Source organism: Corvus cornix, chromosome 3, assembly GCF_000738735.6.
Source record: "Corvus cornix cornix isolate S_Up_H32 chromosome 3, ASM73873v5, whole genome shotgun sequence".
NCBI lineage: Eukaryota > Metazoa > Chordata > Aves > Passeriformes > Corvidae > Corvus > Corvus cornix.
Window position 1 is genome coordinate 65,920,694 of NC_047056.1, and position 25,984 is coordinate 65,946,677.

A 25,984-nucleotide genomic window follows, 5' to 3' on the forward strand; every position below is an offset into this window, starting at 1 on the left:
TCTTCACGGAAGAGGTGCTCCTGGCCTCTGGTCGTTTTTGTGGCCCTCCTCAGGACTCACTTCAGCAGCTGCACGTCCTAACATGAAGCTGAACTACCGCGTCTGTTTCTTTAACCGAGTTTTGTCTTGGACGCTGACCTTTCCACACTAGAGTTGCAATCCGTGACCGCGGTAGGTGAGCAGGATGCCTCCTCCGGAGGACCGATCCCCGCCGGGTGTCGGCAGCCGTCCCGCCTCGTCTCGCCTCTCCTCCGGGCGCGGCTGGAAGGGTTCGCGGGCGGGATGGGGTGGGGTGGGGTGGGGTGGGCGGGGCCAGGCCGGGCCGGGGCCGGGGCCGCTCCCGCTGCGGCAGAGGGTCCGGCCGAGGCAGAGAGGCCGGCCGGAGTAGACGGTCCTGCCGCTCCTCGCCATCCTCGCCATGCTGTCGACGCGCCTCCGCCCGGGGCGGCTGCTGTCCGCCACGCCGCTCCGCCCGCCCGCACCGCGGGGAGCCGCGGCCGGCGGGGATCCCGCCCGGAGCCCGGGCACCACCCGCGGTAAGGGGCTGCCCGCCGCGGCGGGGGGAAGCGGAGCGGCCGGGACCGGCCCCGCGGCAGCGTCCCGGGGCTGACGGGGAGATGCGCGAGCGGGCGGCTCGGGACCGGGCGGAACCGGGCTGGGCTGCCCGGTGGGGAGGCCCGCCGGTGGCACCGCAGCTCGGGTGGTCCCGAGCTTCTCCTGCTGGCTTGGGTACCCACACCCGCGGGCGGCGGGGAGGTCGAACCAGACCCGCAGGAACACTCGCTGCATGCGGGGATGTTCCAGAGATTGCGCGGAGGTGACTGCGTAGCCGAGACCTGAAGGTCTGATCCCTAAATTACTCTTCCAAATACCTGGATGGGCAGGGTTTTTCCCTTCCACCCGTTACTACCAGTTGTAGTTCTCTCGTAGTGCACGGTTTACAAAGTGGGTTTTTTTCCTACTCTTTAAGCTGAGCAGGCTCACAAGGTGGTTGCAAGTTACAAACCTTCGAAGTTTGACAAAAAAATCCTCCTCTGGACTGGACGTTTCAAGACAGAAGAAGAGATTCCTCTGAGGATCCCGTAAGTGCGCTGGCCTTGTCCAAGGGTAACATGGAGCTGAAGGGAAAGCAGTGGTGTGATCCCGATCCTGTGGAAAAATTAAAGCTTTTCCACAGAGTTTAAAACAGTCAGTTTTACAACACTGAGACTTGGAAAAAAATTAGAGGGCAAGAGAATTTCCTGTCCTGGTTAGAGGTTAAGATGAGAAAATGTTCCTTGCTGGAGTCCCTAGAGCCTGGGATTAAGAACTGGCTCCATTTGAATAGACAGCCTTGGTTACATTTATGTACTGGCTTGTTTGTTTTGCTTATTCCTAACGTGCAATCAGAGAAGGATGCTATTGGTAAACAATATTTTCTGTTTATAGCTTGCATAAACTATTCTAAGGGAGCTGTCACTGAATGATTACATACAAAAAATTATTTTTTATTATAGAATTTGAGGAAAAATAGGGAAGGAGGTAATGACAGGAGCATCCCTCATCAAGGAAAACTGAGTACTTGACATAGCCTCAGTCTCCCATTCTTGCTGATGCACTGGTCTAGATGATCTTTGAAGGTCCATTCCCTCCAAAACCACATGGATTTTACAGTTCTCTGACTTGCTGAAAATTAGCAACCCCTAAGGGAGTCAGTCACTAAATACCTGAAACCCCTCTAATGCTTAAGGCTCCCTTTTCTTACGATGTTAGATAGCATGTTAGACATCTCTCCAGGACACTACTTTTTATCATAACAGTATGTCCCTGCCTTGGGTGACACGTTGAGAATAAGCAGTGTGCAGAGCTGTGTAAAGCAACAGGTACATCCTCTGCCTGTTTTTGTTGGTTCCTGACAGTTTCACTGGAGTTTGCTGAGCTGGACAGTGGCTTTCTGGACAGTCTAACCTCTCTTGCGCTTAGTTTCACCACCTTCCTCTAGATGAAGGTTCAGATGTCTCAGAAGCTGTAAACGCTATTCAAGTCGTTGGGAGTTGTTTATAAAGACACATTGCATTTGCCAGTCATACACATGCACAAAAATCACTCCTTTCTGGCCTGGCAAGTGCGTGTCACCACTTCGTGCTTTCTGGATGAGCAAAGTATTTTTAGAACTCTAAGACCATAAATAGTAATATACTAGAAGTAGTTAATTGTGAGATATTGAAGCTGAACTGTGGCACTGTTTTAATTCATGTTAAAAAAAGAATTGCAAGGTGGTGTTACCTGTGAACACAATCTAACCGCTGAAGATTGTACTATGAAACAAATCTACAGTCTTTATTCAAGGTTGTTGTGGTTTGTTTTTTAAAAAAACCTCAGCTGTTGCTGACTTCACCAGAGGTTTACCTGGAGTCTTGATTAAGGATTGAATAGCAAAGCCCCTAATATGCAATTAGAGAAGAACGCTGTGAGGTCTGTTTTCCTTAAAGCAGATGCAGAAAGCAGGGAGAAAGTGAAAATCTGCCTCAGAGGAGTTTCAATTAGTGTGCTGTGAAATATAATTAGGCTAATACATCAGACTAATAACATTTATGGTTTTGCTTTTGTTGCCACAAATGGATTATTGGATTAATGATCCTACGTGCCAGTCTGATGTACAGTTTGTTTTGAAGATGATTTTTATCACTGTACAAACCAGAAACAGGTCCTTAGAACTGCAGGCATTGTTAGTCAGCTCAAGAAACACAGCGTGCACAACGTGCTCCAGTGTGTGCTGGCAAGGAAGGGATGGCACAGCACTGCCACTCATGGGACCTGTCCTCTTCCACCACACTGAACCTTACAGAGAAGCACTGCAGCCCTCAGCCTTGGTGCAGGCTTTCACGGGCACCGTAAAATCCCCAGCTCTGCCCCATCCCACCACGCTACTCTAAAGTAAAGCTAAAGGTGCTTTGGAGGAAAGAGAGCATTACACCATCTTTACTTAGAACACAACATCAATTCCTTATGCAACTATTCTTTTTACACATATAGTTGTGGGCTTATACATACGTATAAAACAGGTACTTATATCTCACAAATATATATTTATCTATATATATATATATATAAAGCATTCCCATGATGAATTATGAAAGGAAAATGGTGCACAGCCAATACTATTATGAACATCTTAAAAACTGTACTCCCAAGTATAATGTCTGACTTGGAAAAAGACTTAGCTGAACGTTTTGGGACAATTTGCACGATTTCCTGTACTGCTGGTTCTCAGGGCCACGCCGCCAGCTCGGAAGAGAGGAGGGTGGAAATGGGAGCTGTACCAAGGCAGATTGCCGGGCTGTAAAACGCCTCCTTTGCACCAACTACTGCCAAACAGAGGGCAGTTTGCACTACTTTCGCCTTTGATGACCAGCAAAAATAATCCTGTAGATTGTTCTTGTTTATTTGTGCGTTCCTGAAATAGTGAGGTGGCTGACATCAGCTGCCCACTTTCTGTCGGGCTGCTGCTTTAATAAAGAACTAAAACCTCTAACTCATAGCAGTACAAACTCTGCTTTAATCAAGAATCCAAGGATGTAAAGACCTTAGCCTACAGAACACCACCTGAACAGGTTAGATATAGCAGTAACTGATTTCTAAAGTTAACTTTGAATAAAGGGAACTTGCTTTTACTTCATCCATCTGACACCACGTATACATCTCCATCTGTTTTAAATAGATAACCCCCCTTAATTTTCACTACATTTAGAGTTTAAAGTATGATTTCTGGTCTATTTACCCCAAGCACTGAAATGCAAACATTTATTGCCTGAACAATTTTTCTTTTTCCAGCTTAAAAAAAACCCCAAACAGTCTAAATCCATTAAATGTTGCTTTTCCAAGAGAAATGGATTAGCATCAGAAAATGGCTGATACATAACGAACCACAGCAAGCTGAAGATGCTTGTTTCAGAAGCTAATTCTATATTTATTTTTAAACTGCGATGTTATGTCTGCAGTGCTTTGAAGAGATACTTTGCCGTTTTGTAGTGACTCAATTCAACCACTTTAATTGCAGGCCAGAGATGCTAGACAAGGCAAGAAACAAAGCTCGAGTGAAAGCCTGTTACATCATGATTGGTCTCTCAATTGTTGCCTGTTTTGCGGTGATTGCTTCAGCTAAGAAGGTGAGTACGACCTTTTTAAAGTAGCACACTTTAAAATGATGGGCTTCTGTGAAAAGCACACAAACCTAAACCAAGAGCAGCAGCTTACAACTGCCTGAGTTTTAGCTAACCTAGTCTCTGCCACCCCACAGCAGATAAGTGGTTGTTGCCCATTCCCAAGGTTGGGTAGCTTTCCCCAGGCGCATCCTTACTCCTATGCTGTTACTTCCTCAGGCTGCTGCACGTCACGAGTCCTTAACAAGCCTGAACTTGGCAAAGAAGGCCAAGTGGCGGAAGGAGGCTGCACTGGCTGCGGAGGCTGCGCTGGCCGCGGAGACGAAGACAAAGTAACTTCCTCTGAAATGCTGAATGTCCTCGGAAGAGCAAAATGAACAGCTGCTGAGAGCAATTAGTGAGTTTCACCCCTAAATGGACAACTGAAGTATGCACACTCTGGAGCCAATATGGGCAGCTACAGCATCACAAAAAAAAAGGGAGGGTCTCTTTCATTAGGGAGATATTTAGGGTACTTGTTGCATGTAATTAAAATTATTTAGAATGTTTTGCATATGATTAAAAGCATTTAGTTTTAAAGGAGATGAGGTAGTTTCCTAAGAATATCAGGTATCAGATAACCACAAAACATTTAAACCCAAGAAATTTTCTGTCTGGTGACAGTGCAGTTTTTCAGTGCACAAATCTGCCAGTTTGAATCCATTAGCATCAATGCTGTATTCAAAATGGCACTTGCATTTTTTAGTTTTAAGAAGCAACACTTATTGAATCACTACATAAATACAATAAACATCTGTAAAATAGGTTTTATTGGTTTCTGTATGGTATTTGGAGATTTAACATTCCATAATATTGCATACTACTTATATGTGTTCTGTTACAGTAAAGGGCCTTTGGCCTGGATTTAAAGGTGCACTATTACTGTCTGAAGTTACTACAGGTAATTTAGCTTCCACACATTATATGAAGACATTGCGCCAGAAGTAACTGAAATTTCTCATTCCAGATTTCAGTGAAATCTTGAGGTCACAATTAAGTCCACATATCAATTTGCAGACCTATTACAAAAATTCTCAGTTGTACAATTTAATAAATTTAAACCAACTGAGAATTAACCACGGAAGAAAGACAATAGTGCATCTTTACTATTTTTTTAAAGACAGGCCCAACAATAAATAGTTTCCAGTTGCAAACTTGTTCTACAGCTAACATTTCTGTGCCAACATTATTACTATTTTCTGATTGCTGCTAGCAACAGTGTGTAAAGCAAATACTAGAAAATTAAAAAGCTGTATTGAACCAGTCCTCAGACAAAAGTGCAATGACAAAAGAATTAGATATGATTCAGTGTAACAAGAGTAGGGAACTAATAAAAAAAATTTTATGCTCTGCATAGTTGCATAGATTAGCTAGTTAGTATTCACATTTAAGCAGAACAAATGGTACCCTTTTAATTAAACCCAAACCCCTGTATTTTTAAACAGACTTTGTAACTGATGGGACATTTCAGATTGCATATAAAATGCCAAACTCAAAAGAGAAATTAGTATCACAGTTTTATTTTGTTTTTCTCTCCATACTGGTTTCATCTGTTTAGGTAACATCATCATAATCATGCCCCTACTTGCAAATGAGTACACCAGAGCTGACCTTATGTCATAATCTCTTGTTTTATTTTGTTAATTAATGTGCTTTTAACAAAGTATGATATAAACCCAGTGATAAAATAGGAGAGGCCATCCTGTATGTATATCCTTTAAAGAATCTTCAATTTTTAACAACTTAAGGGTAAACCAAATGTTGAGTTTAAATAAGGATTTTCATTATCCCAAGTCCATCAATTTTAGTTCCCTTTCAAACTGTTCCATTCAAACGTATCAGAGGCATGAAACAGTTTGTCTAAATGCGTAAAGTGCAGTCACTAACCGTCCACACAGATAGAATAATATATCCACACAACTGAAGACATTCTTTCAAAACAAATGTAATACTTTAATGTCCCCTCTTTTCTTCATTTTCAAGTCTTTCAATTAAGATTTTCATAGTTCAGATTTGGTTTAAATAAGAGAGGCTTATAAACGTAGTTTTACAGGGTTCTCCAAATAAAAAGCAGGCACAGCTGGTTGTTATCAAAACAAGGTTGTTAGAAACAAAGGAATACCCTGTTACCTGAATAATTTTCTTACACTAGAACACTGAAATTCAGCATTTGCTAGTAATCTTGGTAGATTTCCATGATTGTTACCCTGTTCTTTGATAGATGGGGAGTGGGGAGACCATGGGAAAGAATGAAGGTTGGTGTACGAAAACCTAAAACTATGAGAGTAAAAAGGGCATAAGTACAATCACCTAACATTATATGAAAATTTGGCAGCTGTACTCAATATTATCACACTATTCAAAACTGTTGTATGCTGTACAAATCTAGGTTTAAAGTGTCATTTGCTAAAATATCTCATTGTTCAGAGTTCATAAAGTAACAGCACTCCTATATACACTTCTTACACTTCTATCTTCCACTAAAAAGACTTCAAAGGGAGGTTGCTTCCCTCCCAGTTACATCTTAGTCAAAACTGACCATTAATTTTAGAAAATCCACTTCAAGTCCCACATTCAATTACAATATAGAATATATTGCTGTAACATCAAAGTGAAACATCTTAGAATCTTAACTTGCATGTAAAAAAAATTCTAAATATAAAATGGTACTGTAAATGATACCACCTTTAACCTGTATTTTTCAGTGCATTAAAATATTTTTTAGTGACAAGCACAGTGCCGTGGGTAAGTGATTTGAAGTTTAAATTGCAGCTTTTTATGAAGCATGAAATGCTCTCATATGTCACAGATTTCACTTAACCCAGGAGTTTGATGTTAATACATTAATTACAGGTAATAAAAAATAGCAATACTTCAGAGTTAACCCAAAGTATTAATTTCTCCAAATGAGATATACTACTAATACACCAGAAACACTACTTATATGCAAGTCAAAGCAGAGCATACATTTTTCCATACTCAAAATTGTTAACGTAAATATTAGAATTCTATTTCTTTTAGTGTTTAACAGCAAACACTGTATATTGTAGAGCCTAAATATTTAGATGACAATAACTTCTAGTTAGTTTTGGTGTCCACATACTTAATGCTATTTACAGTACAACAACCTTTTCCTTCAACTGGAGTGATTCACTATTCATTCTTCACTGCAGTATTTCTATTGTCTTACCAAAAGCAAACCAAATTCATTAACCTAAGGAACAATTCAAGTGGCAGTAGCATACTTGATCAAAAATACCTACTGTCTAAACTTTTAAGAAGCTATTGTACTAAAAGGCAAACATTGCAACGTTTCTCAAACTAAAGTGGTGTTACCACATCTTGACAGAAGACAGCTGTAAAACATCAGCTTGGTGATTTGTGTGCGTCACCCTTCTGTCATTCCTAATTGCAGCCTTCTTGTGGTAACTGCAGTGGCTGCTTCCACTGCGAAGTACTGCAGTTGTGGCTGACTTGTAATGCCATTTAGCAGCTTTCATTACAGAGCCAACATCAAATGACCAGCAAGGTCTCTGCTGATTCCAATTTGAAAACCTCTGAAATAGTCATCTTCCCACATAATTAAGAAAGAACTTTTTCATATATTCAATATCATATTAGGTAATTAGCATTATATATGTATATCTATTATGTCTTTAAATACATTTTATAAATAAATTCCAACAGTGTGTTGTAAAGTAAGTAATGCATAAAAGTTTCACAATTTAAATAAATATTTTTCACATTCCAATTCAGCTTCTTACAAGCTCATCTTTATTTCATGCCTTAGTTCTGAAGCAATGTTTCTGCTTCAATACAAGAGGTAGATTTGATAGAGACTGGGCAAGTCAAGCCTACTGCCAAAAATTCAACTGTCAGTAACTGTATTGCTGATATGAAGTTTGAGACTACATGAAAAATTCAGAACTACTACCTAAAATCCTACCAAGTCTTACCTAAACTCTTGTTAAATCACATTTAATGCTTTTAGACATGATTACTCACAGTTGTTTTCTGTACATAAGAGATAATGAAGAACACAAATACAAAACAGAGAACAGTTGTCTCTAACACTTATATATAAAAGTGCATGAGCTGCTTCTTCATCTATTTCTGCAAAACATATTCAGCTTTTCCTCTAACTTTGGCCACAAAGAAAAGACCTCTGAGAAAAAAAACCCCAAACCGTATAAGTGTTTAAATTTTACGCTTATATTCACTTCAGTAGTTTAGAGCTGGAACCCCTCCATTGGAGCCTCCTGCTGTTGAAACACAAACTGCTGCTGACTTTCATCCACCTGAGGTGCAATACTAGAGTCCTCTTCTTCAACACCAAAATAATGTTCTATGAGTTCAAAAGCCTTTTGGTAGATCTCCTGGTTTTCATGCCTCTGAAGAAATTCAATTTTATCAAGTCCTACATTAAAAATAGAACATTTTTAAAAATCTAGTTGCTTAAATGAATGATGAATTCAAATGGAAACAGCTTATAGTATAGCAGTACTTCTTAAGACAAAAAGATGCTATCCCAAGTCACCTCAATTAATTTCATATCACTGGTTCTTAACTTCCTAACCCATGTATTTCTAGTCTTCATTTTCTGCTGTCCAAACTCATTTTAAAACTATGCTAGAAGCATTTCAATTAAACTAATATCCCAATTTCTTTTCTTCTACTCTTCAGTCTTCCCCAACTCTAAATTCTATCTTCACTCATGGAGTTGTCACTGGGCACAGTCTGGTATCTTTTTTCAAATTTAATTGTAATATTTAAAGATACTACCTTTTGGAAAGCTTACCATTTTGCAAGTAGAAGACATAACCTCTGCTCTGTTGGCTGAATTAAGTGCTAGGCAGTCAGTCAGGTTGATACAAAACTCCTGTTTAGCTTTTTAAGATAATGTAGTTTTCACTTAAGTTGGATTAGAAAGAGCTCAAATGAACCGTTCTGGTGACTGCAGAGGCCAAAGCAATGAGGGTGATATAATCAGCTGTTTTCCTTACTTGAACTTATATTCTACAACTTCAGCACCCTATGCTTAATGCTAAAGGAAAAAAGAGAACCTAGAGAGTCAATACTTAAAATTATGAATGGACCAAAAATCTGCAACACAATAAATTCCATTAAGGTCTTCAGTACTTATTTCTCTTATGCATTTAATTGCTCAGTTCTTCAAGCATGCATTTGATTAAAGAAATTGAGCTCTGTAACAAGGAATTTAGATGTAAAGAATGCTTTACAGAAAGTTAGTACCATCTAATCAGATATAATGTGGTCAATTAGAACTGTTACTAGCAGTTTCTGAAATACAAATGTCTGCCAATTTTGGTTTGTCAGAGCTACAAAAAAGCTAACTCTCCATAAAGATTGCCAGTTTCATTATAAGCCAATTGTAACACTAATTTTGTTAAATCAAAAGCATCCAGTCATGATATTCCACAAATTAGTTTTTATAGTATGCTTTTACATAGCGGTTTAATTCAAGAACTTTTATAAAAAGCTAAACAAAATACTTGCAAAAGTAAAAACTTATTTAGTTTTATGATCTGAAGTTAATTTTGCTGTTACTGATATTTACTATATTAAAAAGTGATCCAACTTTGGGATCAATTTAAAAACCCCTGATCTTACATCCCTGTTGGTAATGAAACTGTACCAGACAGGACTATGTATTGAAGTATTAAAAATTTATTTAGGAATGGCTGATAAACTTATGCAAAGCATGGTCCCAGTAGACTGGGACACCTGTGTTAAACCCTTCTGAGAATGTTTCTCTAGAGGGACATTTCATAAACTGACCGCAGACAAACACCCAGACATTTTCTGTATTTAACCACTTTTCCCTACGTGTTACCTTACTTGTGATACTTTATGTCTACTTATGCTTGGAGTAATTCTTGTATTAAAACTTACCTGCAAATTTCAAAATGACTCACAATGGTTTTGTTTTTACAGCCTAGAATAAGGAAGTTCAGGTAGTTTTACAAGAAGCGTTTCCTTACCATACGCTTCCTCTATGAGGGCACAATAAGGATTAATGCCGATTCCATTTTGCTTTGACTCTTGTTCTCCAAGACGTAGAATATTTTCAAGTCCATTTAAAGCCACCTGGACTATTTTTGAATCCATCACAGTCAGGAGGTCACAAAGAGGCTTGGTACAACCTAGTGCTACCAAATACCTTTATAACATAAAAAAAAAAAAAAACCAGAGGAAGGGAAAAGAACTGATAATCCAGCACATTTATTCTGACATACCCGTCTACTGCTACTGATACTTATTTTTGCTAAAAAAAGTGGCTGAAACAACAAAAATTTCTAAAACATGCAACAATACAAAGAGAAACTTAGCCCAAAATGAAAAAATATTAAACTTATCCTAATAAAAAAAGTTAATATGTATATTCCTAATTAGAGTGTGAAATCTGTAGTCTTTTTAACTTCTTTCACCTATGATCTTCAGGTGGGTTTAACTGAATATAAGAGAAAAAAATTTTAGCAGGAAGTTATTTTCTCAGGCAGTCGAAATTTTCTAGTGGTAAAAATATCAATAAGCACATTAGATACTTGTAAGAACACTGGGCACTGCTCTGTGCTAACACAATCCACACTAGCAGTCCATGCTAAGTATTAGCATCACCTACTATAAAGAGAAGGATGTAACTGTAAATACAAAGACAAAAATACTGGGATTCTGAGTATCCCATTCCTTTTCCCAATTTTGAAAAAAATTGTGTATGAACTTTTTCAAGTCATAACCTGTGTCCTTGCTTCTAGTATGTAAGTAAAATGAAGACAACAACGTTTGCCTAAATATAGTTTAATTCAGTGGTTTAAAACTATCCCTGCAGTTAGGCAGTAATACCTTGAGGACATTAGGAGGACTACAACTTCATGACACCAATAATATAACTATTTTTGATGAGAAGCCATTGTTGTGGTATAATATGCACATCTACTATTTGAAGATCCTGAATTAAAATTTTCTTTTAAAATTCTAGATTTTAAAATGTTACATTATATAAGCAATTAAAACAGAATTTAAATTTAAAAAACCAAGACACTTTCCTTTGTTATCCCTGTTATCTCTCTGATAACTTAGTAGTTGTAAGAAAACCAGGATTAGTTACATTATAAATAAGAACGTACTTCTTGCAACAGATCTCCCAAATTTGCTGCGAAAGTTATCACAGATCTTTCAGTTCTGGCTTCCAAATAATACAGTAATTTATAAATCAAATTATCAGCTACTGATTCAAAGTGATCATTATTCTGACAGTATTCAGAGAAACCAGAGAGTATTTTATTCTAGAAATTCAGGAAGTCCTATTTTTGCAGCATATAAATAGCTACTGACAGTAAAAGTTTAATCAAACTCAGTTCTGAGCAAGGAGTTTAGATATCTGCTTTAAAATAATACTTATAGTGAGTTTAAAATACATGAAGAAACCACTAAAGTCCCTGAAGTCTGTCCACAAATACACAACTACACTGCACAAGTTATCTAAACAACCCCCCCCCAAAGTTTTCCATTTTCAAACACTGAAACTACTGTTCATCAACTGTTCCAATTGCATTTGACTATGTAATATCAGCTCTGGAAGATAAGCTTGTGACAGCTTTAGGTGCAACACCACTGAAACAAAGCAGTATTGATTAATTTATTAAGATTTTTCTGAATTTCTACATCTAGTCTCTGTACAGAGTTTCAAGGAATTGAGGCTATGTTTAGGATTTTGTTGCTATGACTGTCAAGATTCAAATGCAGAAATCCAAATGCCCTATATAAGATCCTTAGGCAGAGAAAATAGTAACATACACAAGCTTACCTAATCTGTTCAGGGGTTCCTCCTGATGTTGCATTAGTGATGGCCCATGCTGCCTCTTTTCTGGTGCGAAATTCAGCTTTTTGAAGAATTTCAATCAATATTGGAAAAATATTTGCATCTATAACAGCCTAAGAGATGAAATTGTAACATTTTACAACAATTAATAAAGATTTCAGAGCACTAGTAGCCTTAACCACAAGAATTAGTGATGCCTGCTGATATCAAAGCAAAGAATATTTTGTTTAGATGGTGCCATACAAACTAGAAATGCTAAACTAAAATTCAGAACTATTCCAACATTGCAGTGTAGCAGCCACCAGAATACCTGGGGGTTTTTACTTCTCTGTTTCTGGTGGGCAGAGCACAGCTTACTGGATTGGTCCATTTAAAAATCATACAACACATCAGGAGTGTTTGAACTGAAGATCAAGCCATTTTGTTGAGGTCTGAAGTCTCCATCAAGAGACTATGTCTGTAATTAGAGACTATGACATGTTTTAAATCACATCAGGAAGTAACATTTTCATCTCTGATTGAAATAGAAGGGGGAAAAAAATCATTTTGGAGTATGTATTCTGATTCAGAATTCTCATTTTTATGGATCAGAACCTTTTTTCAGGCAGCTCCAGACACCTGGAACAATAGTCAGGATGCAGTAATTTCCAGAAGAATACAACTCAGGGTTGATGACATCATGCCGGTTTTTTATCCAAACGAATGTTCAGCATTTTCAAACTGGTTCACTTTTCACTGGACAAATTTGTAGTACAAATTGTGACAGCTATTTCTATTCAAAATAGTATCTCAAAGTTTAGAAGAATACATTTAGGTTAAATAAAATTATAGACAGTCAGGACTAAAACAAATAATACAGTGTCAATACAGTATCTGTTTACATCTCCTTGTGAAGAAAAATCAAGCGAAGTAGCAAAATGAAAACAAAACCAACCAAGTAACAAATTCCCAGGCTTTACCTGAATTTGAGCTCTGTTTCCTGCAGTTATATTAGAAACAGTCCAGCATGCTTCTTTTCTGATAGATTCCTTGGGACTACTAAGCAAGTGCAAGAGACACGGTAATGCAGAGCAGTTTAGAATCACCTAAAATAATTTAAAAATTGAAAACTGGGTTGTACTATATATATATATCCTTGTGCAATATACATATATATAAAAAAATATAGAAGCATTTTACAGAGGACTTCAAAAGATTTTGCAGCACATTTATATTATACAAAATGTCATATCCTGCAAAATTAAAGTGTCCAATGCTGTAGTGTGTGACCAGACAATCCAGCAATTTGAAAGAATCTGCCTTCAATTAAGTTCAGACCAAAAGACTGAAAACAGCGGAACTAAGTAAGGCTGCTTAAGGCTAAAATATGAGCAAGTCAAAATAACTGACAAGTGGACATCTAATTTGTACAGTTATTTGTTAACTTTTTAAGAGAAAAGGTTTTCCATTTACTTCCTTAGCAAAATCCTCTCTTCTAGAGCTCATAAATTATGCAATTAACATTTTTCCTTATGTTCTCTTTACACTACTGCTGTCAGCCTTTTAGACAGAATTCTTTTTAAAGTAGGACCTGTCCTGCTGTTTCCTGCATTGCTTCAAAATCAATTCCATTGCCTAAAATTAATAAAATAGATCTTTAGAATAAATTACATCAGTAAGACTATCACATACAAATTCACAGTAAAATCAAGTATAAGTTTAGCTTAGAAGTGAGAACCTTGACTGCCTTTAAGACTGAAAAAAGGGGAACCATAATAAATAATTGAATTTTTTTCCCCTGTAAGGAGGGGGAAAAAAAAACCCAAACAAAAAAGACAAGCAACAGTCAAAGTACCATACAGAAACGAAGCAATCCACTACACACAATGCTGTAAAAAACCAAAAGTTCATTCTTGCATTAACTTAATGCTCAAAATAGAAGCCTAAACTATCAAATCAACAACAGAGATTTCTAGAAAGCCTCTTTCAGCAATGTACACAGATACCTGTACTGGCCATGTATTTTGTCAAAGTTTTTACAAAATTCTGTCTTGCCAAATAATTTTCTTAAATCAACTAGTCTTACCTGTGTTTGGACATCATCCCCAGTAACAATATTTCCAACTGCTCTTAATGCAGGGGATACCACCTTGTAATCATTATGCCTGGAGACAAATATTATATTGCTTGATATTACCAAGTGTTAAAAGATTAATTTTGCATTTTCAGCAAACGGTTTACTTCCAGTGCTAAATATTTAGTTACCAAAAACACTGTATTACTTACTGCACTCTCCCCCTGTTTAGCCAAATTTGACTACTGCAACCCTACAACAGAATTGCTGATTCAAAGACTGAGCACCTCTATGGGAAAACACAACTTAGAGCAATCTGTCCAGCAGATCCATTTCGCCCAGCTCAAGTATTATTAAATATGATACTAGAATGTGTGTCATTCAACAGTCACAAAAACAGAGGGGGTGTTATGAGGTGTATACTAAAGCTTAGTAGTTTTAGTAAGTAAAATTCCCCCTTTTTTGAGTCTGTAATCCTAGAAGCCAGCGCATGAAATCCGTATTAAGCTGCCTGATGTGCCGGGGAAGGAAATTACTCAGTTGTCCTAGAGCTTCTATGGAAAAGAAAGCAATCTTACCCTCTCCTGACAGCTATAAAAATGAGCTTTTCACAGGGAAGCATGCCAAGCTGTCCATGCTGGGAACTACTGTCCCTGACCTACTCTGCAGTTCCATGTGAACACAGGCATTTAGTCTCCCTTTCCAGGAAAATAATGAGCCATAACCCAAATATATTGCAACAGTTCAAAAGTGGCTCTAGCCTGCCTCTGCACTTCGCTGAGTCCAAGAACTGCCTGTATAGCAATTATATGTCCTACAAAGGAAAGTACAACAGTGAAATTAAAAAAAAAAAATAATTAATTTACAATTCAAGATTGGTCTTCACCCTTCTGTTCCTTTATGTATATGAAATCCTGCATTAAATTTTAAAGAATAAAAAGGAATACTTTGGAGAAAACTTTTTTCACTGTCAATGTCAGGAATAATTCCAGGAGCTGAGCAACCTAGCAAGCAGCTTAAAAGATTTCAGACTGAATTCACGTTCATCAGTTTTCACAAAAATAAATTAAGACTTCACATGAGAAAACACAGCTCAATTTTAACATTAACAGTACTATAAGACACTTATTTGGTGAAAAGAAGACTTACATAAGCAGCTCTACCAATCTTCGACACACTCCAGAATCAATAACAGCTTGAATTTTATCATTGGGACCATCTGAAAGGTAAGAGAGGGCCCAGCAAGCATCTGCTAATACATCCGGGTCACTGCTAAACAACAGTCTTGATAAAACATTTAAGCAAGGAGCAACCTAGGTTAAAGAAAAATATTGCATAAAATTAGGTGTTCTAAAATTAGGTGTACTTTCCAAGTTTCAGAGAACACTCTGCAATGGCTTAAATGTGCAAAACTATTTACTGCTCAAGTACACGAGGTCATTAATGAATGAGGACCCAGGTGGAAAACTTTCTGATTAAACCAGATATCCAATTCAAACCAGCAAATTGGATAAATTCTGATTCACAGCATATTTATTGAGAGATACTCTATTAAGTAGGTAATTGTTCAGCTTAAATAAAAAACATCTGCTTTTACAGGTAACCAGATGACCAGGAATTACTGATGCTTTTCTTAATCATTCAGGGAACAGAATCTCTAAGTATTAAAGGGGATTTTTTATTGCTGGCTTTGTAGGAGTACTGGCAGTTATTTGTAATAACCAACTCAGAGTAACTCACAGAGCACCCAACATTCACTGAACCGGTGAAACAAGCAACGTCTCATTTCAGGTCTCACTGCTGCTGTACCCTCTGGCCTTAATCTCCGTAACTTCCACACAGAGCCAAATGAACTAGACCATCTTGACACAATTTGGAACCTGACAAGTTTCTGCTGTATAGCCTGGGAATGTCATATTCTTTGTAGAACTTATTTCTTTACCTTACATGGGTTATACAAATTCAGCCTCTGTTATGTGTCCAACTGCTGCTGTTGCAAAGGGCAAAAAGCAGAGGACCTATTCTTATTAGCAGCTGCCTATAGAGCATCCTTTTCCTGTGAGGTTTTGTATTCAAGCAGCAACAAATCTTGTTTTTTCACTACCAGAACAAAACACTAGTAAAGGATATAGCTTAGGCAGAGTCATTGTGAGGTGATCAATTAACTGACATCAGAAATCCCCCCTTTTTGTTAATATTTCTTCAATAAGTAGCAGTAACAGTAATTACTAACTCATGCAGTAAACTCTCTCCAGACTAACTTTAGTTAGTTTAACTTTAGTTAAACTTTAGTCGTTTAACCTCAGTCTCTTCTACCAGAATATCCAATGTCCAGCGCTCTTAAAGTCATTGACCGTACCAGAAATTAATTTCATACTGAAAACAAGAAGCTAAAACTCCTACTAGTCTCTAGTCTTTATAGCCACATACTAGAGAGAAGAAGAAAAAAAAGGGGAGAGCATATAGGCTTTCTCTGTCATCATAGTCTGATCTAACTGCATCTGACAGAGCAGGAAACTCAGAATTTTATTCATGCAGCATGCACTCACAATAATAGAACAAAAAAAAATTTGAGGAAGCTTCAACTATAACTCACATTCTCTACTACAGTTCTGGAGAAAATACAGCCCCACATAGTTTAGTGCTGAATGTATAATTTGTCCATCACTTCACACCAGTGTATGACTATTTGCATCAGACTACAGTCTCAAGATTTTAAGTGATGTGATTTTACTGCTGATAGGTGCCAAAGTAGATGATTTTTCACAGATACAACAGATGGGCAAGACTGTGTGATGACATTAAAAACATAAAATCTATGTCTATATCCAGATTCAAAGAATCTGTTTGTTATAAAATATTACAAACGTAAGTATGCTTTAGCTTTCTGATTTCTCAAAATTACTACTTTACTATACCTTACTGAAGTCTGGAGGTGGGTTCTTTCCTCTACAAAGATTGGAGAGAGCCCAAACTGCATTTCTAGTTGTTGTAAGACGATTCGAATTTGTTAACAATCTGTGAGAGACAACAATAACAAAAAGAAAGTAATTTCTTATTAAAATTAAGTAACTTTATGTCTGTTGTTACCAACAGAACATCAAATCAAGAAGAGAAATTCTATTATTGGTCACTAGTTTAAATTTATTTCTCTTCATAGCTTATATGCTGCAACTATTTTCTTAAAATCAACTGAATCTAAGCAGATTATTTTGCATGGATGTCTCATTCCCAAATAATGTACGTGCAAAAAAGTAAGCAATTGCTTATTTGAAAAATCATTCAACTAAACTTTTCTGATCATCTTTAGAAGGGGCTAGGAGATGCAACCCTCCTTTGAATGAACTTTGATGTTTTCATTCGGAGAATGCAATTAATAATAATAAAAATAGTTCCATAAAAAAGTTAAAACTTCAAAGTCCTTACAAAAAAATTAATGCATTCCTTTTGCTTTTGCCAAACAGAACATAAAAGATTCAACACCTGAAAAATCAGGTTCACTTTCAGATACATACCAAAATGTCTAAAATGTTAATTCTTTAAACCCTCGGTGAAGGTAATCTGCTATTCTAAGCTATTTTACAAATGTTTTAAGTCATTTTATTACTTCAAGAGGTAATAAACTGAACAACATTTGTGTTGCACAGATTTTTCCCTGTGGTGAAGATACTATGGGAAGCACATAGTAAATGCTGGAATGATATTCCTAGTGAAATCTTCTAGTGGAACACAGCTCATGTGACAACTACTCTGTCAACTCATGTCAACAAGCAAATGGATAAACAGAAGACTAGAGCTTGGAGCTACTGGACAAAGGTGGAGAAAACAGCCTGTTGTGCAGGCAGATGGAATCATATAAATACAAGTGGGAATTAAACCATTTCTCCTACCCTATACATTCAGAAATCTGGCAACACAGAATTTGCACAATACAGAAATCTCATACCTGTGAAATAACACTTCTCTCCTTTTGCAAACATCGAAAAGCTTCCATCATGGACTAATTAATTAAAGATATGCATGAAGCTCGTGTAATCCAAAATATTAAATTGCTTCTTATTATATCGTTATGATTCTCAATTTAGAAAAAAACTTATATTCTTCTCAAGTAAATTCTAAGTTGAAGTTTTCATTTATCTATACATGTGCAATATATTATAGTATTAGTTTACTATACTTACTCCAAGAGAGGTGGCAATATTCCACAGTTCAAAACAAAGTCTCTGCATTCTGCATTATCACCAGCAATGTTCCCAAGAGCCCACACTGCCTTAAAAAGAAAATCATCCAAGTGAATTTATACATGCTTGCAAATCAACTTTCACAGATAATCTATGTTTTTTACAGCAAATGTTACAGAATAGAAAAAGAAATCCATGATGGAAAAAATACCGTGACAGTAAATTTTTATCTTCCTGAAGGCAGATCAACTAGCTAGTAGGCAAACGGGGCTCAAAGCCTCTCTAAACCAACAGCCCCCAAAAAAGACATTCATTACCGAATTTTAAGTAGTTATAAAGCCCCTCAAGAAGATAGTTACCTGCTCCTGTACATCTTCATGTTCTGAACTAAGCAACTTAATAAAAATGGGAACAGCTCCAGTTTCAATTACAACTTTGGTGTGTAAGAAAGTTCCAGACGCTATGTTTGTCAAAGCCCAAGCTGCTTCAAACTGTTGAGGAACACAAAGACAACCATGTTAAACAACTCAGCAGTAAAACTTAAAATCGTGACACGAAGTTTGACATAAGAGTTTCAGAGGTTAATTTTCCAACTTTTTTTCCTTTCCACTGAAATGCAATTACTACTGTAGTACTCTATACCTCGTGTTGACAAAATCTCTATTTAGTAAGAACCTTCAGTAACTACATTATTTTTAGGTTTTGGCTTACAGGACTAAGAAAGATTTCAAATCACTATTAACTAGTACAAATACCCTTTGTTTACCCAATATTAAGTTAATTCTTCTAGTACAAATGTCCACAAGGACTAACTGCTATTCCCATGGGGGAGCAGACAGAACTAGTTACTCCTATCATTAATTAGATATTTCTCAAAAATTTTCTAAAAGGGTTTCAAACAAGCCTTTCAGTTTCCCACAATTTTTTTTCCTAAGATTTCAGCTGGAAAGTACTACAATATATTCAACATTAACGACACAGATTCTGCTCACACATCATTACTGATGATCTTAATATACCACTCTGTTCATCCTCTTGGAACACCTTCTGCTTTCAACACCCAAGTTTTTGTCCAGATGAATACATGACCCTAAAGACTACTATGAAATTCACAAAGCTAAGCCACATGACCCTAAAGACTACTATGAAATTCACAAAGCTAAGCCACATTTTTAGCAGCAATAATGAAAACATATGGCTTCAGTGGTAACAAATAATTATATTTGGTTACTAAAAACCCCCACCAAACAAAACAACATGTGCCTTCCAAAGCTCTTTTGGAAGGTTTCTAATCCCATTCCAAACCCCCAATCAGTACCAGCCAAACTCACTTGCAGAGTGTAATTTTCACTCCTCTCTAGAAATTTCACAAATCTCTGTACTACTCCTGGTTTTTGAATGACTTCATCTATAGGTGGATTAGGCTCTAGGGAATAAAAACAAACATATCCGTGTAAAAAGACCAAATAAATTACTTTTTCAGTATGACAAAAACCATGAATATGATTTGTAGGTCTTATCATAATTTCATTCAATCATTTCCAAAAGAAGGCGTTACAAACTTTTCACTTGAGAAGACTGCAGGATCTTTATGACGAGATACAATTTAGTAAATACCCTGTTACATATAACAACAGTAACACATACTATTATCCATTGGCACGTTAGTAGCACATCACAAAACACTGTTCCTTCAACCAATAACTCAGGTTGGTGGAAGAGCAGTTATGACTGGATATTATTTTAAAAAGACCAAGCACACCTTTACCTATCATGCTATACACATACCAGCACCAACTTAAGATTGCATGTTCTACAGCTCCAACAGAAACAAGTTACAACTCTTCTTTGCCAGCCATGTAATTTTTTCCACTTGAGAACAGAATGGGAATGAGAAGCTGAATCACTGCAATAATTACTCTAAGTATGTTAACGTGCAGTTAGTTACTGCCCTGGACACCTCAATCAAAACATCCTTGTTTTTTACTTTGTCTGAAAGGCTTAACATTGAAATAATGAAGATTTCTGTATTTAGCCATTAGTTCAGAAGAGATTTGGCACAGTTTCTTTATAAACAGAACTACAAGTTTCTGCAAGCTCTATTTTAAAATAAAACGTAACTAAAGGTTAACTGACTCTAAGTATAATTCATAATAACATAGAAGGAAGCAAATAGAAAAACCAGGCAATGTTTACCTACCTTTAGAGAGCAATTTTCTGAATTTCTGAGTTGCTGTGAGTTGTTGATCAGGATCATCCGAAAAAATCATCTGTACCATATCTACCGTAATAACTTCTTCCTAAAAATGAAAGGAGGATTTCTTACGTGTAGTACTATGCACACTAATAGGTAACATTTTAAACACACTCTAAAGTACTTACCTCTGGAATAGGTACAGTAGAGCTGACGTCAGGATCCTGAATTGGGCTTTCTACCATAGATTCTTCATTTCCCGGAAGAGAAACATTTCGGCGTTTAAACAGCTGAACAAAGGGGAAATGTTTGGGAGACGTTAGAATTTACCAAAGCATGGGTACTGATGGCACACACTTGAAGAAATGCTTTCACCAATACCAGTCAAAGAACTTTAACTACTCACCTTCCTATTCACCCATGCAAGGTGAATTCTACACAAAAGTTTAGAAAACATAAAGGAGAACAACACTATCATGTATATTGATAAACTGTAAAGCAACACTTCAGATAGACATTTAGAACTAAATTCTTACTAGTTATAAAGATCCATAATTTCTTCCACATGAAAAAGAAGCTACAGATCTTTTTGCTTTTAGTCTTTTATCCCTTATAATTAGCATTCATTTTAAGCAAGGAATGGTATTCTACAAGCTACTTTCCCCTTTCTTAGTTTACAGGCTAAAGTCACCAACACATAGGCAGTGTTTGTGCTTCAGCACATTGCATTCCTCCCTTCTACAGAAGACTACTAAGCAGCACCTGTATTTTATACCCAGCTGAAAAAAGATTAAACCAGAAACATAATTTTCATATAGAAGAGACAGAAATTGTGTAGCTTCAAGGTGAACTTTCAAACTATGTAATATTAAACATTCTCTATGTCCAAAAATTGCTTTACAATTGGCTGCACACACTGCCTATGCTCAGAATACATACCAGCACTGTAGCATTTAATAAACTATGTTCAATGAGTGCCTCTTCATTTTCTGGCATACAAGCAAAACATTCACATTGCCCTGTTTCCTTCTAAAAACCTGTGGGGTATGCCCAGCCTCTGCCCTGGAGGGAGGCCTGCTGAGATAAGGAGAGTGCCTAACCTCCCAGCAGAACTCCCCTGGAAAGGCAACCACTTTTCAGTTATGGTAAGAAGAAGACAGACCCAGAATCCTCTTGGAGACCCTATGCAGATCCTTTGTAACCCAGTGGCCTTTACCCTCTGACACCCACTCCCTGTATCCCTATAAGATCTAGCCCTCTGCCTCTGTGAGAACAGAGAGAGCTCGTCCTTGGCCTCCCCTTCGCGGGGTGCAGACTAATAAAGCTGCCCCATGCGGAACTGCTATACGAGTCTCCTCGTCTCTCTCCTCCTGGTCTGGCCTGGAGATCGCCCCGCAGAGCAAGAGCTGAAATCACGAGCTGAGAAGCACTAAAGAGCTGACAGCCTCTCTGCACAGGCACTCTGGCTATGGCTGAGGGAAGACACCGGGCCCCGGGAAGACGGTTCCTCACAGGACCATCTCTCTGGACTGGTCACAGCTTCCTGGGTCTGAGCTACAGACCCCACACCAGCCACCTCAGAAACCAAATCTAAATTTTTATCTTTATTCCAGTTCTACACTTACAACTACTGTAACCAACAATTCTAAGAATATTACATTCGTACCTTTGGAAAGAAATTATAGACTCTTGGTCCATTGACTAAGATTTCAGCTGTAAGCATAATAATGAAACCACCTACTAAATCCTGGCTATTTTGCCCCTCTAGATCTCTACAGACCTACGTTTCTGCTGTTGTACATGTCCAAAACTGCAGAACAACTCCATGTTTACATCCAGCTCTATTTCAACAGGAACCTAAACCAAGGCATTCTCTCCCTTGTTCTTATGGATTGGGCATAATTCTGGACACAAAAAACCTACAGAATCCTGAATGCAGATGAGGCTTAATTCCATTTAAATCCACAAAAGAAGAAGAAATAACATTCCACTTTTGGAAGACCAGCCATTCTTTCTAGCACTCAACAAGGACCCAGAAGCTCTTGGTTGAAAAGAATAAACTTGTTTGGTCTATCTACCAGTTACAGTTTCTTCTGGAGCACAAGCAGTCTCATCTCCCTGCATAAACTCCTCCTCCCCAGTTCAGGAAGAGCTGAAAAACACCAGTCCAACAAATTAAGATCAAGCAGAGCGTAACATTGTTACAACAGCCAGCATAGGAGAGGAAACACCCATTATTTTCATAATTTATCTAGGGAGCATTTACTACAAATTATGTAAACAAAACTTTCAGCAGGAACTGCAATGCACTTACCCATTTACAGATAAGTGCTCCAGTACCATACCACTTCTGACTCTTACCCCTCTGGCCCAAATAATTGAAATTCTTTTTCCGTGCACCACTTTCCCAGTAGCAGGGTAAGCGTTCCCACCTCAGAGCAGACTGTAGATCAGAGCCTGGGACACTAGGTTGTGGGAGACAAACTCATCCACTTTAGACCAACCACAAAACCAAACTACATGCCTTACCTTCCTGGCAAGAAACTACTAAACATTTTGCCAACTGGAACTATGACAAACAAATTATACAATATTCCATGTATTCTGATCACTAAAAATTCAATGAGAACAACTGCAAATGTTTATGTAATAGTTCAGGGACACTAACTGGTAGCTACTTTATTAAGTTAGTGTAGAAAAGCTCTTGGGCAATTTGAAGCATGGTATCAAAGATGAAAATAATACTCTCCCTTCATACAGAAAATCTCTGACCCCAGCTCTAGCAGAGAATGCAAGGTTTCAAATTCTTACTGGAAATGTGAGTGTTCTTTCAGTCTAGTCTTACATGTTTAAACCTAGACTATGAATTAAAGTTAAAAGTCATGGCTCTCTCCTCTGTAGGCCCTAGTAACTTAAAAGGGCTTCTGTTCATTTTTTTATGATCCTATTGAGACATGCCTGATGCTTCCCACACTTGCAAAGAAAACAGACATTCAACCTGGCACTCCTGGACTCTACTCCAGAAGGTAAGTCTGCTCAGGTCCTTTCAGGCCCCTGAATATAGCTCCACAAGCACTGAGCAGTGAACAGCTCACCAAGATGCTTACCTGCTCCTCTCTTTTCTGTTTCCGAAGCTGGATTCCTTCCTCCTCTCTTCTCCTGCGCATTTCTTGGGGATTAAGCGCATTATTCTTGTAGCTTTTCATTCTGAAGTTATCTTTACCCGGGCTTGCCATGTTGTCTATTGAAAAAATACACAATTACTCCAAAAGACCAAACCTGCCATCTCTTGTATTATGAAAATATCTACAGCAGCCGCTATATATTCCTGCATCTATTTGCAATACCCAGTTCACCAACAAAAATCTTTAATGCAGAAATCACAGAAAACCTGTGCCTAGATAGGCATTTCCAAACTGCAGATTGAACTACAGTTCATCTCAAGGATCAGATACATCATTAAAGCACATAAGCTACTGTAAAAAGAAACCATGCATCTTACAAGCAAACTGAAAAACAAAAAGCAAAGATATTACATTGTTAAATTTTGATTCTGTCAGCAAGCAAACAAATTTTCTTCCTCCTCTCATAAAGATGACATTAAATGTATTATAAATAAGGACAAACCCGAGAAGAAAACCTGTCACAGTGACACACCACATCACCACAAAAACCTGCAATAATTACTGCTTCATTTAATACCTTAAGGCATTGTTTATTTACTTTCATTATCTCACAAACATAACAGAACCTAAGAGCTATGCTTTTCCTTCTAAACTGTGTGCAGGAAAATAATTTAAGGGTCAGTAGCACCCAGACAGGCATACTCTTTTTCATTTTAAACTAACAAAATTATTGTCTCGCTCCAATTACCAGTTCTTTTAATGGACTTAGAAGTTTAGAATCTGACTGTCACTTCAGGTATTTCAGTTGTGGGAAGATAAAAGTGATAGTTCATGATTCTGTCACCAGAATGATCAAACTGAGTGGAAAAGGTTGTTAATAGCATGGTGCCTTTTTTTAAAGCTAGAACTGAAGCCTTCATCTGAGAAACAACTGTCAAAAACACGATTCAAAACTCTACACAAACTAGCACTTGTCTGGAATTCTTCTACAACGAGAAAACATGTAAACTACAGCTCCGGAGCTGTAGATTTGGGGTTTTTGTTTGTTTTGTTGTTTTTTTTTTTTTTAATCAGCAGTACCAAGGACCACTAAGCAATAAACACAAGCTATGAGAGGAAAACAGACTGCAGACTTAGGCTGGCATCAAGATGACTCCCCAAGGACTCAGCAGCCTGCTTCACAAGAACCTGAGTAAACTACTGACATCTCTGCATAACAACGCTAAGTGTGCCACTGTCTAAGGCAAATTTATAACAACAGTCATGTAACTTTATTTTCCCAACAATTCTACTGGCTTACCTAGTCCTAGAACACCATCCCTTTCTTAATCGTTCATGCCTTGCTAATTTAATTGTGCCAATGAAACTGTCAGGCCAAGAAATGAACAAGAGAAATGCACATTTAAAGTAACCCAGCCACCAGCTCTGTGAAGAGTTACAGAAGGTCACCTGGAAGGAAGGTCTAAAACTGTTTTTAAAAAGAAAAGCTTAGAAATTTATAGCTTCATTCCCTCCGCAAGGCTTTTGATATAGACACCGTAAGGGCAAGAAGACTGGAAGTCCCTGGTTTCACACCTTCTGCATCTAGATCCAAGCAAGCCTGCACTTCTGTCCTACAAAACTACACCCGTTTTAACATCAAAGCCCTCCACCCATCACATCCTGCACTGCGCCCACTTGTTGTGCATAGTCTAAGACCTATTACACTAGTTTGTTTTTTTTTTCCTCCTAGTCTACACGAGGTTCCCTAAACCCGGCGCCTCGCGGTACCTCCGCCCCCTCCCCGCCCGGCCGGACACTGCCCACAGGCTTCGCACCGGCCCAGCCCGCAAGGACTGACCAGTCCGAGACCGCCAGGACTGACTGACCTCTCAGCCCGAGAGGCCGGACAGCCACCCACCCACCTTGCCCGGCTACACACAGCGAGGAGCGACGCTCTTCACATACGTCCCCAGCAGAAGGGGTGGAAAGCTCCCTCCATCAGCAGCAGGGCAGGGAAGGCGGAGGAGGGCAGAGCCCTCTTGCCGGAGGAAGCGAACACTCCGCCCCAGCCCCCACCGAGCTGCCGTGCGGGCAATGCCCCGCCGGAGCCAGGGGCAGACCGGCCTGCGCCGGGGAGCCCGACTGCACCGGGCACCCCGCCCCACAAGCGGTGCAGCCTCTGCTGCCCCAACCCGCCGGCTCTCATCGCTTTTCCCTCCTTACCCATCGCGGCGACATGCCCGGCGCCCGGCGCCGTCCAAGCCCAAGATCGCCGCTCCGAAGCGCTCCGCACTGGCGGCAGACGCCGATGCAAGATGGCGGACGCCGCCCCGCCGCGCGCCGCACTGGCCGGGGGGGCGGGGCCCGCCGTTCCCAGCAGGCTCTGCGCGGCACGCACCCGCCGCGGCCCGGGGAACGGCGCTTC

The 25,984-nt window shown here is 38.7% G+C and overlaps 2 protein-coding genes across 2 annotated transcripts; one reads left to right on the forward strand and one right to left on the reverse strand.

The window, feature by feature from the left end:
• The first annotated feature begins 344 nt into the window (after nt 1-344).
• On the forward strand, nt 345-7,932 carry FAM162B (family with sequence similarity 162 member B). Its single transcript, XM_039570022.1, has 4 exons — nt 345-536; nt 971-1,082; nt 4,040-4,148; nt 4,362-7,932. The coding sequence occupies exons 1-4, from the start codon at nt 419-421 to the stop codon at nt 4,476-4,478; spliced, it is 456 nt and encodes a 151-aa protein (XP_039425956.1). The 5' UTR covers nt 345-418; the 3' UTR covers nt 4,479-7,932.
• KPNA5 (karyopherin subunit alpha 5) lies at nt 4,934-25,904 on the reverse strand. The gene is made up of 14 exons (XM_039570020.1): nt 25,783-25,904; nt 23,560-23,693; nt 20,641-20,742; nt 20,459-20,558; nt 19,590-19,684; nt 18,618-18,749; nt 18,259-18,347; nt 16,996-17,095; nt 15,227-15,390; nt 14,090-14,168; nt 12,984-13,109; nt 12,010-12,137; nt 10,184-10,362; nt 4,934-8,598 (listed from the first exon to the last, which is right to left on the reverse strand). Exons 1-14 carry the CDS (start codon nt 25,784-25,786, stop codon nt 8,411-8,413), a joined length of 1,620 nt encoding a protein of 539 aa, XP_039425954.1. The 5' UTR covers nt 25,787-25,904; the 3' UTR covers nt 4,934-8,410.
• Nucleotides 25,905-25,984: the final 80 nt, after the last annotated feature.

Coding starts and splice junctions, on each gene's coding strand:
- FAM162B (XM_039570022.1), top strand. CDS start 419: ATGCTGTCGACGCGCCTCCGCCCGGGGCGGCTGCTGTCCGCCACGCCG. Junction 1,083..4,039: donor GAGATTCCTCTGAGGATCCC/GTAAGTGCGCTG, acceptor CTTTAATTGCAG/GCCAGAGATGCTAGACAAGG. Junction 4,149..4,361: donor TGATTGCTTCAGCTAAGAAG/GTGAGTACGACC, acceptor TTACTTCCTCAG/GCTGCTGCACGTCACGAGTC.
- KPNA5 (XM_039570020.1), bottom strand. Junction 17,096..18,258: donor ATATTGCCACCTCTCTTGGA/GTAAGTATAGTA, acceptor TGTCTCTCACAG/ATTGTTAACAAATTCGAATC. Junction 14,169..15,226: donor AGATTGGTAGAGCTGCTTAT/GTAAGTCTTCTT, acceptor ATTTGTCTCCAG/GCATAATGATTACAAGGTGG.